The sequence below is a fragment of the Protomyctophum parallelum genome (genome assembly GCF_964188405.1).
Source record: "Protomyctophum parallelum genome assembly, chromosome: 10".
Classification (NCBI taxonomy): Eukaryota; Metazoa; Chordata; class Actinopteri; order Myctophiformes; family Myctophidae; genus Protomyctophum; species Protomyctophum parallelum.
In genome coordinates this window covers 52221108-52235205 of record NC_139704.1, presented here as the reverse complement: position 1 = coordinate 52235205, position 14098 = coordinate 52221108, and the positions used below count along the sequence as shown (strand labels likewise).

Sequence of the window (14098 nt, the reverse complement as noted above, 5' to 3'; positions counted from 1 at the left end):
GACAGGTATCAGTCAACAGGCCCGTCTAGAGTTTAAATGGACAGGTATCAGTCAACAGGCCCGTCTAGAGTTTAAATGGACAGGTATCAGTCAACAGGCCCGTCTAGAGTTTAAATGGACAGGTATCAGTCAACAGGCCGTCTAGAGTTTAAATGGACAGGTATCAGTCAACAGGCCCGTCTATAGAGTTTAAATGGACAGGTATCAGTCAACAGGCCCGTCTAGAGTTTAAATGGACAGGTATCAGTCAACAGGCCCGTCTAGAGTTTAAATGGACAGGTATCAGACAGGCCCGTCTAGAGTTTAAATGGACAGGTATCAGTCAACAGGCCCGTCTAGAGTTTAAATGGACAGGTATCAGTCAACAGGCCCGTCTAGAGTTTAAATGGACAGGTATCAGTCAACAGGCCCGTCTAGAGTTTAAATGGACAGGTATCAGTCAACAGGCCCGTCTATAGAGTTTAAATGGACAGGTATCAGTCAACAGGCCCGTCTAGAGTTTAAATGGACAGGTATCAGTCAACAGGCCCGTCTAGAGTTTAAATGGACAGGTATCAGTCAACAGGCCCGTCTAGAGTTTAAATGGACAGGTGTCAGTCAACAGGCCCGTCTAGAGTTTAAATGGACAGGTATCAGTCAACAGGCCCGTCTAGAGTTGAAATGGACAGGTATCAGTCAACAGGCCCGTCAGACAGACAGACAGACAGACAGACAGACAGACAGACAGACAGACAGACAGACAGACAGACAGACAGACAGACAGACAGACCTCAACATCTCCAGAGGGTTGGTCTCGTGGACTTGGACTCCACATCTGGGACACTCGTTGCTTTCCTCAAAGTGTTGAACGATGCAGCTCTTACAGACTGGAGGGCACATGACCACACAACAGTTAGCCTCAAGCTAATAGCCTACGGCTAGCCCGCTGTGTCACACTAGCATAGGACAACAGTTAGCATCAGGCTAATACCCTACGGCTAGCCCGCTGTGTAACACTAGCATAGGACAACAGTTAGCATCAGGCTAATACCCTACGGCTAGCCCGCTGTGTTACACTAGCATAGGACAACAGTTAGCATCAGGCTAATACCCTACGGCTAGCCCGCTGTGTAACACTAGCATAGGACAACAGTTAGCATCAGGCTAATACCCTACGCCTACGGCTAGCCCGCTGTGTTACACTAGCAGAGGACAACAGTTAGCATCAACTAAAATGATATGCTATTTAGTCGACTAAAACCAGTCTAAAACTAAAGTAAAACATTTGAGAATTCTAAAACATGACCAAAGCTAAATGGAATCTCATTCCAAAGACTACTTATAAAATAAAATTGAAGTAAACTAGTCACTCGCAGGTGTGCAGTGAACTAAAAGGGGCGGAGTCACTCGCAGGTGTGCAGTGAACAAAAAAGGGGCGGGATCACTCAAAGGGGCGGGGTCACTCACAGGTGTGCAGTAAACTAAAAGGGGCGTAGTCACTAAAAGGGGCGGGGTCACTCACAGGTGTGCAGTTAACTCAAAGGGGCAGGGTCACTAAAAGGGGCGGGGTCACTCACAGGTGTGCAGTTAACTCAAAGGGGCGGGGTCACTCACAGGTGTGCAGTTAACTCAAAGGGGCGGGGTCACTCAAAGGGGCTGGGTCACTCACAGGTGTGCAGTGAACTAAAAGGGGCGGAGTCACTCAAAGGGGCTGGGTCACTAAAAGGGGCGGAGTCACTCACAGGTGTGCAGGCATTCCGTCACCGTGGCAGGTTTGATCAGGTATCCTCCGCACAGGTAGCAGGTGATGAAGTGGTTAAAATCCTGAACCAGGTGCTTCCTTCCTGTCGACGCCATGTTTGGAGAATAAAAAACAACAAAAAAACAACAGGAAGCTTGACCCCAGGGTCCGTGACAGTTCAGGGGTTAAAGGTCAGAGGTGAAAGGTCAACATTCGGGTCCGTCCATCGCGAGCCGACAAAACGTTTATGTCTGACGACATGGAGGAGGGAGGGAGGAGCTAATCGGACGATGACAACGTTAATAATAATAATAACAACCTAATAACTGGTGGTGCGACGGTCTGTGACCTGCTCTACGACCTGGTCCTTGGGGGGGGGGGGGGGGGGGGGGTCTGTGACCTGCTCTACGACCTGGTCCTTGGGGGTCTGTGACCTGCTCTACAACCTGGTCCTTGGGGGTCTGTGACCTGCTCTACGACCTGGTCCTTGGGGGTCTGTGACCTGCTCTACGACCTGGTCCTTGGGGGTCTGTGACCTGCTCTACGACCTGGTCCTTGGGGGTCTGTGACCTGCTCTACGACCTGGTCCTTGGGGGTCTGTGACCTGCTCTACGACCTGGTCCTTGGGGGTCTGTGACCTGCTCTACGACCTGGTCCTTGGGGGTCTGTGACCTGCTCTACGACCTGGTCCTTGGGGGTCTGTGACCTGCTCTACGACCTGGTCCTTGGGGGTCTGTGACCTGCTCTACGACCTGGTCCTTGGGGGTCTGTGACCTGCTCTACGACCTGGTCCTTGGGGGTCTGTGACCTGCTCTACGACCTGGTCCTTGGGGGTCTGTGACCTGCTCTACGACCTGGTCCCTGGTCCTTAAATTGCGTTATATAATTGTTCGATATACGACGATACAGTCTGAGCGCGTCAGTCTGAGCGGTGCAACTTTCTAAACCTAAACCACTCCCGGTCGGTGCGCGGTCCAAACCGTTCCCCCTCCGTCTCGGCGGACGGGAGGAAGGTTCCTTCTTCAGGTCGTGGATGTCTGGAGCGACGGTCCGACGGTCCGAGGGTCCGCACGACTCAGCGGTTTCCTCCAGGCCACGCCCTGCATCAGGCCATGTGACCGCGCCCATCCACTGGTCATCTCTGACTGCGCCGAGGTCAAGAGGTCACACAGCCCGCCCGATGAATCTCCTGGGGAGGTCACAGGGTCACACGGTGAAGGTCATGATGTCATGGTGGGTGGGTGTGGCCTTCTTCATTCTGCCACAGCGCACGCACGCACGCGCACACACACGCGCACACACACACACACACACACACACGCACACGCACACGCACACACACACACACACACACACACACACACACACACACACACACACGCATTACAGGTCATATTTCAACATACTAGAACAGTGCCCGTTGGGGGGTGATCAGGTGTCATTCTGACATCATTGTCGTGATGTCAGAACAGGCCAGCTCCATATATGGAGATCTAGGGGTGACCTGGGGGCGGGGCCCTGTCCGGAGCCCGGTGGCGGTTCTGGGCACGTGGAACGCGTGTGTGGAACTTGAAGTGGGCGGTGCGAACGGTTCTGGAGTTACATACAGTATGCAGGCGATACGGAGACTTGGTGCATTTATAGATATATTACGGTTCAGACTTAGACTTAGATAGCATTTGATACAGACTTATAGCATGTTATGTAGACGGCACTATAATTGTATTGTATATAGACATAGCACGCCATAGTACATATGTATAGCATAGTAGTATATATGTATAGTTTATATGTATAGTTTCATTATATAGATATTCCACTGTTACTTTCTTAGCTTACGCATGTTTCTTGATAAATGTTTTTATGTGATGTATTCCCATGCTTTTCTGTTCTTGGGTTGGGTTAGGGTCATCACATTTATAAACATAAATATCACTAAACATCACATTTATAAACATAAATATCACTAAACATCACATTTATAAACATAAATATCACTAAACATCACATTTATAAACATAAATATCACTAAACATCACATTTATAAACATAAATATCACTAAACATCCTGACTCATCACATTTATAATTATAAATACAGATATACATAATACATAATCATGTATCATTTATTTGCAAGGTGTGTGTGTGTGCGTGCGTGCGTGCGTGCGCGCGGAACCATGATCGCCAGCATGTTTTCCGCACGGACGGGAGGCGTCGGCTGTGACGTCACGGGACGCTTTTGACGTCACCGCCGGTGCCGTGTCAAAACAACATCAACGGAACACGCACACGCACGCTACACACACACACACACACACACACACAGACATACGCACAGAAAGTTGCAGTGTGTAAACAAGCAGCGCATGGCGACGAAAACACTGCTAAATGTCCTGACGAAATCCACTGGTTTTCGTCAAAACGACACAACGTTACGGACCGTCTGACACAATGTGTCAAAGTTTGAGGCTATGCACTGTAGCGACGCACGCGCTGTGCGTCGTCATTTAAAATAGAGAGGCGTGTGTGTGTGTGTGTGTGTGTGTGTGTGTGTGTGTGTGTGTGTGTGTGTGTGTGTGTGTGTGTGTGTGTGTGTGGTGTGTGCTCTTACGTGTTAAGCAGCGTGCGTGTAGCTCCAGGTTGTATGTCCTGATGAAGATGATGATGTAATCAAAATAGAAATGAATAAAAAAACAGAAAGCCTCCACACGCACACACCGCACGCACGCACACGCACACACACACACACACACACACACACACAGAACGCGGAACTGAAGCAGCCAGTCTGCCCAGTAAAGACCGCCCACTGGGAGGAGAGCACACACACAAGCGCGCGCACACACACACACACACACACACACACACACACACACACACACACACACACACGTCACATGCGCGCAGTGTGAGATTGAATAGATTGGTATACTGGTGACGCACTTTGTGATTCCTTCAACTTATATATATATATATATATATATATATATATATATATATATAGAGAGAGAGAGAGAGAGAGAGAGAGAGAGAGAGAGAGAGAGAGAGAGATTATCAATTGATTGATTGATTGATTGATCGATTGATCAATCGATCGAGGACCAGGCTACTGTATTTCACATTTACCATTTACTGTATAAAACATTTTTATATTAGTGCTTTAAAATGATTCAATATTGTAATTGCATGATCTGTCTAGTTAGTTTGTAAAACAAATGGAGTTTAATGTCTGTGTTTAGGGACAAGATGGCGTCCATGTTCTCTTCATTGTTAATGGAGTTTAATGTCTGTGTTTGGGGACAAGATGGCGTCCATGTTCCCTTCATTGTTAATGGAGTTTAATGTCTGTGTTTGGGGACAAGATGGCGTCCATGTTCCCTTCATTGTCAATGGAGTTTAATGTCTGTGTTTGGGGACAAGATGGCGTCCATGTTCCCTTCATTGTCAATGGAGTTTAATGTCTGTGTTTAGGGACAAGATGGCGTCCATGTTCCCTTCATTGTTAATGGAGTTTAATGTCTGTGTTTAGGGACAAGATGGCGTCCATGTTCCCTTCATTGTTAATGGAGTTTAATGTCTGTGTTTAGGGACAAGATGGCGTCCATGTTCCCTTCATTGTTAATGGAGTTTAATGTCTGTGTTTGGGGACAAGATGGCGTCCATGTTCCCTTCATTGTTAATGGAGTTTAATGTCTGTGTTTGGGGACAAGATGGCGTACATGTTCCCTTCATTGTTAATGGAGTTTAATGTCTGTGTTTAGGGACAAGATGGCGTCCATGTTCCCTTCATTGTTAATGGAGTTTAATGTCTGTGTTTAGGGACAAGATGGCGTCCATGTTCCCTTCATTGTTAATGGAGTTTAATGTCTGTGTTTGGGGACAAGATGGCGTACATGTTCCCTTCATTGTTAATGGAGTTTAATGTCTGTGTTTAGGGACAAGATGGCGTCCATGTTCCCTTCATTGTTAATGGAGTTTAATGTCTGTGTTTGGGGACAAGATGGCGTCCATGTTCCCTTCATTGTCAATGGAGTTTAATGTCTGTGTTTGGGGACAAGATGGCGTCCATGTTCCCTTCATTGTTAATGGAGTTTAATGTCTGTGTTTAGGGACAAGATGGCGTCCATGTTCCCTTCATTGTCAATGGAGTTTAATGTCTGTGTTTGGGGACAAGATGGCGTCCATGTTCCCTTCATTGTTAATGGAGTTTAATGTCTGTGTTTAGGGACAAGATGGCGTCCATGTTCCCTTCATTGTTAATGGAGTTTAATGTCTGTGTTTAGGGACAAGATGGCGTCCATGTTCCCTTCATTGTTAATGGAGTTTAATGTCTGTGTTTGGGGACAAGATGGCGTCCATGTTCTCTTCATTGTCAATGGAGTTTAATGTCTGTGTTTAGGGACAAGATGGCGTCCATGTTCCCTTCATTGTTAATGGAGTTTAATGTCTGTGTTTGGGGACAAGATGGCGTCCATGTTCCCTTCATTGTTAATGGAGTTTAATGTCTGTGTTTAGGGACAAGATGGCGTCCATGTTCCCTTCATTGTTAATGGAGTTTAATGTCTGTGTTTGGGGACAAGATGGCGTACATGTTCCCTTCATTGTTAATGGAGTTTAATGTCTGTGTTTGGGGACAAGATGGCGTACATGTTCCCTTCATTGTTAATGGAGTTTAATGTCTGTGTTTGGGGACAAGATGGCGTACATGTTCCAATTACAATTACAATTTACAATTTAGGCATTTATCAGACGCTCTTAATCCAGAGCGACTTACATTAAGCAAGAACAAAAAGCATCACATAAAATCATTTATCATGAAACATGCGTAAGCTAAGAAAGTAACAGTGGAATATCTATATAATGAAACTATACATATAAACTATACATCTATATTACTATGCTATACATATGTACTATGACGTGCTATGACTATATACACAATGAATGTTCCCTTCATTGTCAATGGAGTTTTTAAAACAAACATTAAACCTGTATATAGGAGGGGCTAGGGGAGGGGCTTAGGGGAGGGGCTAGGGGAAGGGCTAGGGGAGGGGCTAGCGCCTCTCAAAAAGTTCATTGGAGCGACCTCATTGGTCGCTGCAGTTCATTGAAGCGACCCCCCCCCCCCCCCCCCTAGCCTGGACCTCAAAGACTGGACCTCAAAGACTGGAACTGGAACTCAAAGCCTGGACCTCAAAGACCTGGACCTCAAAGACCTGGACCTCAAAGACCTGGACCTCAAAGACCTGGACCTCAAAGCCTGGACCTCAAAGACCTGGACCTCAAAGACCTGGACCTCAAAGCCTGGACCTCAAAGACCTGGACCTCAAAGACCTGGACCTCAAAACCTGGACCTCAAAGACTGGACCTCAAAACCTGGACCTCAAAGACTGGACCTCAAAGCCTGGACCTCAAAGACCTGGACCTCAAAGACTGGACCTCAAAGACTGGACCTCAAAGACCTGGACCTCAAAGACCTGGACCTCAACGCATATAGCAGATCCATAAGCTCACAGGTCAAATATCAGATCCATAAGCTCACAGGTCAAATATCAGATCCATAAGCTCACAGGTCAAATATCAGATCCATAAGCTCACAGGTCAAATATCAGATCCATAAGCTCACAGGTCAAATATCAGATCCATAAGCTCACAGGTCAAATATCAGATCCATAAGCTCACAGGTCAAATATCAGATCCGTAAACTCACAGGTCAAATATCAGATCCATAAGCTCACAGGTCAAATATTAGATCCATAAGCTCACAGGTCAAATATTAGATCCATAAGCTCACAGGTCAAATATCAGATCCATAAGCTCACAGGTCAAATATCAGATCCATAAGCTCACAGGTCAAATATCAGATCCATAAGCTCACAGGTCAAATATCAGATCCATAAGCTCACAGGTCACATATCAGATCCATAAGCTCACAGGTCACATATCAGATCCATAAGCTCACAGGTCAAATATCAGATCCATAAGCTCACAGGTCAAATATCAGATCCGTAAGCTCACAGGTCAAATATCAGATCCGTAAGCTCACAGGTCAAATATCAGATCCATAAGCTCACAGGTCAAATATCAGATCCACAAGCTCACAGGTCAAATATCAGATCCATAAGCTCACAGGTCAAATATCAGATCCATAAGCTCACAGGTCAAATATCAGATCCATAAGCTCACAGGTCAAATATCAGATCCATAAGCTCACAGGTCACATATCAGATCCATAAGCTCACAGGTCAAATATCAGATCCATAAGCTCACAGGTCAAATATCAGATCCATAAGCTCACAGGTCACATATCAGATCCATAAGCTCACAGGTCAAATATCAGATCCATAAGCTCACAGGTCACATATCAGATCCATAAGCTCACAGGTCAAATATCAGATCCATAAGCTCACAGGTCAAATATCAGATCCATAAGCTCACAGGTCAAATATCAGATCCATAAGCTCACAGGTCAAATATCAGATCCGTAAGCTCACAGGTCAAATATCAGATCCATAAGCTCACAGGTCACATATCAGATCCATAAGCTCACAGGTCAAATATCAGATCCATAAGCTCACAGGTCAAATATCAGATCCATAAGCTCACAGGTCAAATATCAGATCCATAAGCTCACAGGTCAAATATTAGATCCATAAGCTCACAGGTCAAATATCAGATCCATAAGCTCACAGGTCACAATAGATCAGCTATATATATATATATTTTTTTTTCAGGCGAGGTGTAGAAGGGGCCGAGTACATCTACAGACCTCTGAGTCACCCCGCTAAGGGAGCACAAAGTTAACTAGACTGTAGGTTTGAGGTGGCTGTGTGTGTGTGTGTGTGTGTGTGTGTGTGTGTGTGTGTGTGTGTGTGTGTGTGTGTGTGTGTGTGTGTGTGTGTGTGTGTGTGTGTGTGTGTGTGTGTGTGTGTGTGTGTGTGTGTGTGTGACATTGCGTGACCCTAACATGTTAGACATGCAGAGACACATGGTGTCATTCACCGAATAGCCTTCAACACACACACACACACGCACGCACGCACGCACGCACGCACGCACGCACGCACGCACGCACGCACGCACGCACGCACGCACGCACGCACGCACGCACGCACGCACACACACACACACACACACACACACACACACACACACACATTCTCGGTATAATCCTGTGTCACTTCCATACACGAACACCCTCTCATCAACACCCGGTGGGAACAGGTTCACGTTTTCACACTTTCCTTCTGGGACAGTACCCCCCCCCCCCCCCCCCCCCAAATATGAATACCTAATTAGAGCCCCCACGTGTCGACCCAATGTCTGAAAACAGCTGAAAAATATAGCCGTATAAGATACAAGAGTAGGGGTCCCCAGCATGTAGAAACTGATGTTATAAATGTTGAGTAGGGGTCCCCAGCATGTATAAACTGATGTTATAAATGTTGAGTAGGGGTCCCCAGCATGTAGAAACTGATGTTGTAAATGTTGAGTAGGGGTCCCCAGAATGTAGAAACTGATGTTATAAATGTTGAGTAGGGGTCCCCAGCATGTATAAACTGATGTTATAAATGTTTAGTAGGGGTCCCCAGCATGTAGAAACTGATGTTATAAATGTTGAGTAGGGGTCCCCAGCATGTAGAAACTGATGTTATAAATGTTGAGTAGGGGTCCCCAGCATGTAGAAACTGATGTTATAAATGTTGAGTAGGGGTCCCCAGCATGTAGAAACTGATGTTATAAATGTTGAGTAGGGGTCCCCAGCATGTATAAACTGATGTTATAAATGTTGAGTAGGGGTCCCCAGCATGTAGAAACTGATGTTATAAATGTTGAGTAGGGGTCCCCAGAATGTAGAAACTGATGTTATAAATGTTGAGTAGGGGTCCCCAGCATGTAGAAACTGATGTTGTAAATGTTGAGTAGGGGTCCCCAGAATGTAGAAACTGATGTTATAAATGTTGAGTAGGGGTCCCCATCATGTAGAAACTGATGTTGTAAATGTTGAGTAGGGGTCCCCAGCATGTAGAAACTGATGTTATAAATGTTGAGTAGGGGTCCCCAGCATGTAGAAACTGATGTTATAAATGTTGAGTAGGGGTCCCCAGCATGTAGAAACTGATGTTATAAATGTTGAGTATGGGTCCCCAGCATGTAGAAACTGATGTTATAAATGTTGAGTATGGGTCCCCAGCATGTAGAAACTGATGTTATAAATGTTGAGTAGGGGTCCCCATTATGTAGAAACTGATGTTATAAATGTTGAGTAGGGGTCCCCAGCATGTAGAAACTGATGTTGTAAATGTTGAGTAGGGGTCCCCAGCATGTAGAAACTGATGTTATAAATGTTTAGTAGGGGTCCCCAGCATGTAGAAACTGATGTTATAAATGTTGAGTAGGGGTCCCCAGAATGTAGAAACTGATGTTATAAATGTTGAGTAGGGGTCCCCAGCATGTATAAACTGATGTTGTAAATGTTGAGTAGGGGTCCCCAGCATGTAGAAACTGATGTTATAAATGTTGAGTAGGGGTCCCCAGTAGGGGTCCCCAGAATGTAGAAACTGATGTTATAAATGTTGAGTAGGGGTCCCCAGCATGTATAAACTGATGTTATAAATGTTGAGTAGGGGTCCCCAGCATGTAGAAACGGATGTTATAAATGTTGAGTAGGGGTCCCCAGCATGTAGAAACTGATGTTGTAAATGTTGAGTAGGGGTCCCCAGCATGTATAAACTGATGTTGTAAATGTTGAGTAGGGGTCCCCAGCATGTATAAACTGATGTTATAAATGTTGAGTAGGGGTCCCCAGCATGTATAAACTGATGTTATAAATGTTGAGTAGGGGTCCCCAGCATGTATAAACTAATGTTATAAATGTTGAGTAGGGGTCCCCAGCATGTAGAAACTGATGTTATAAATGTTGAGTAGGGGTCCCCAGCATGTAGAAACTGATGTTATAAATGTTGAGTAGGGGTCCCCAGCATGTAGAAACTGATGTTATAAATGTTGAGTAGGGGTCCCCAGCATGTAGAAACTGATGTTGTAAATGTTGAGTAGGGGTCCCCAGCATGTATAAACTGATGTTATAAATGTTGAGTAGGGGTCCCCAGCATGTATAAACTGATGTTGTAAATGTTGAGTAGGGGTCCCCAGCATGTAGAAACTGATGTTATAAATGTTGAGTAGGGGTCCCCAGCATGTATAAACTGATGTTGTAAATGTTGAGTAGGGGTCCCCAGCATGTATAAACTGATGTTGTAAATGTTGAGTAGGGGTCCCCAGCATGTAGAAACTGATGTTGTAAATGTTGAGTAGGGGTCCCCAGCATGTAGAAACTGATGTTGTAAATGTTGAGTAGGGGTCCCCAGCATGTATAAACTGATGTTATAAATGTTGAGTAGGGGTCCCCAGCATGTAGAAACTGATGTTATAAATGTTGAGTAGGGGTCCCCAGCATGTATAAACTGATGTTGTAAATGTTGAGTAGGGGTCCCCAGCATGTAGAAACTGATGTTGTAAATGTTGAGTAGGGGTCCCCAGCATGTAAAAACTGATGTTGTAAATGTTGAGTAGGGGTCCCCAGCATGTAGAAACTGATGTTGTAAATGTTGAGTAGGGGTCCCCAGCATGTAGAAACTGATGTTGTAAATGTTGAGTAGGGGTCCCCAGCATGTAGAAACTGATGTTGTAAATGTTGAGTAGGGGTCCCCAGCATGTATAAACTGATGTTATAAATGTTGAGTAGGGGTCCCCAGCATGTAGAAACTGATGTTATAAATGTTGAGTAGGGGTCCCCAGCATGTATAAACTGATGTTATAAATGTTGAGTAGGGGTCCCCAGCATGTATAAACTGATGTTATAAATGTTGAGTAGGGGTCCCCAGCATGTATAAACTGATGTTGTAAATGTTGAGTAGGGGTCCCCAGCATGTAGAAACTGATGTTGTAAATGTTGAGTAGGGGTCCCCAGCATGTAGAAACTGATGTTGTAAATGTTGAGTAGGGGTCCCCAGCATGTAGAAACTGATGTTGTAAATGTTGAGTAGGGGTCCCCAGCATGTAGAAACTGATGTTGTAAATGTTGAGTAGGGGTCCCCAGCATGTATAAACTGATGTTATAAATGTTGAGTAGGGGTCCCCAGCATGTAGAAACTGATGTTATAAATGTTGAGAAGGGGTCCCCAGCATGTATAAACTGATGTTATAAATGTTCAGTATGGGTCCCCAGCATGTATAAACTGATGTTATAAATGTTGAGTAGGGGTCCCCAGAATGTAGAAACTGATGTTATAAATGTTGAGTAGGGGTCCCCAGCATGTATAAACTGATGTTATAAATGTTCAGTATGGGTCCCCAGCATGTAGAAACTGATGTTATAAATGTTGAGTAGGGGTCCCCAGCATGTAGAAACTGATGTTATAAATGTTGAGTAGGGGTCCCCAGCATGTAGAAACTGATGTTGTAAATGTTGAGTAGGGGTCCCCAGCATGTAGAAACTGATGTTATAAATGTTGAGTAGGGGTCCCCAGCATGTAGAAACTGATGTTATAAATGTTGAGTAGGGGTCCCCAGCATGTAGAAACTGATGTTATAAATGTTGAGTAGGGGTCCCCATCATGTATAAACTGATGTTATAAATGTTGAGTAGGGGTCCCCAGCATGTATAAACTGATGTTATAAATGTTGAGTAGGGGTCCCCAGCATGTATAAACTGATGTTATAAATGTTGAGTATGGGTCCCCAGCATGTAGAAACTGATAATGTTGAGTAGGGGTCCCCAGCATGTAGAAACTGATGTTATAAATGTTGAGTAGGGGTCCCCAGAATGTAGAAACTGATGTTATAAATGTTGAGTAGGGGTCCCCAGAATGTAGAAACTGATGTTATAAATGTTGAGTAGGGGTCCCCAGCATGTAGAAACTGATGTTATAAATGTTGAGTAGGGGTCCCCAGAATGTAGAAACTGATGTTATAAATGTTGAGTAGGGGTCCCCAGCATGTATAAACTGATGTTATAAATGTTGAGTAGGGGTCCCCAGAATGTAGAAACTGATGTTATAAATGTTTAGTAGGGGTCCCTAGAATGTAGAAACTGATGTTATAAATGTTGAGTAGGGGTCCCCAGCATGTAGAAACTGATGTTATAAATGTTGAGTAGGGGTCCCCAGAATGTAGAAACTGATGTTATAAATGTTGAGTAGGGGTCCCCAGCATGTAGAAACTGATGTTATAAATGTTGAGTAGGGGTCCCCAGCATGTAGAAACTGATGTTATAAATGTTGAGTAGGGGTCCCCAGCATGTAGAAACTGATGTTGTAAATGTTGAGTAGGGGTCCCCAGCATGTAGAAACTGATGTTATAAATGTTGAGTAGGGGTCCCCAGCATGTAGAAACTGATGTTATAAATGTTGAGTAGGGGTCCCCAGCATGTAGAAACTGATGTTATAAATGTTGAGTAGGGGTCCCCAGCATGTATAAGCTGATGTTATAAATGTTGAGTAGGGGTCCCCAGCATGTAGAAACTGATGTTATAAATGTTGAGTAGGGGTCCCCAGCATGTATAAACTGATGTTATAAATGTTGAGTATGGGTCCCCAGCATGTAGAAACTGATGTTATAGATGTTGAGTAGGGGTCCCCAGCATGTAGAAACTGATGTTATAAATGTTGAGTATGGGTCCCCAGCATGTAGAAACTGATGTTATAAATGTTGAGTATGGGTCCCCAGCATGTATAAACTGATGTTATAAATGTTGAGTAGGGGTCCCCATTATGTAGAAACTGATGTTATAAATGTTGAGTAGGGGTCCCCAGCATGTAGAAACTGATGTTGTAAATGTTGAGTAGGGGTCCCCAGCATGTAGAAACTGATGTTATAAATGTTTAGTAGGGGTCCCCAGCATGTAGAAACTGATGTTATAAATGTTGAGTAGGGTCCCCAGAATGTAGAAACTGATGTTATAAATGTTGAGTAGGGGTCCCCATCATGTAGAAACTGATGTTGTAAATGTTGAGTAGGGGTCCCCAGCATGTAGAAACTGATGTTATAAATGTTGAGTAGGGGTCCCCAGCATGTATAAACTGATGTTATAAATGTTGAGTAGGGGTCCCCAGCATGTATAAACTGATGTTATAAATGTTGAGTAGGGGTCCCCAGCATGTAGAAACTGATGTTATAAATGTTGAGTAGGGGTCCCCAGCATGTAGAAACTGATGTTATAAATGTTGAGTAGGGGTCCCCAGCATGTATAAACTGATGTTATAAATGTTGAGTAGGGGTCCCCAGCATGTAGAAACGGATGTTATAAATGTTGAGTAGGGGTCCCCAGCATGTATAAACTGATGTTGTAAATGTTGAGTAGGGGTCCCCAGCATGT

The 14098-nt window shown here is 44.6% G+C and overlaps 1 protein-coding gene across 2 annotated transcripts in view; it reads right to left on the bottom strand.

Annotated features, from left to right (window-relative positions):
- Nucleotides 1-2099, bottom strand: part of LOC310866006 (polycomb group RING finger protein 5-B-like) — a 16002-nt gene extending 13903 nt beyond the window's left edge. Inside the window, exons 1-2 of one of the 2 annotated variants that reach the window (XM_083775268.1) lie at nt 1722-2099; nt 770-866 (exon numbers count right to left, since the gene is read on the bottom strand). In XM_083775268.1, coding sequence (XP_083631394.1) covers nt 770-866; nt 1722-1836 — 212 coding nt within the window. In that variant the 5' untranslated portion in view covers nt 1837-2099. The remainder of the gene's footprint in view (nt 1-769; nt 867-1721) is intronic. The other variant, XM_083775269.1, reaches the window with a different exon arrangement.
- Nucleotides 2100-14098: the final 11999 nt, after the last annotated feature.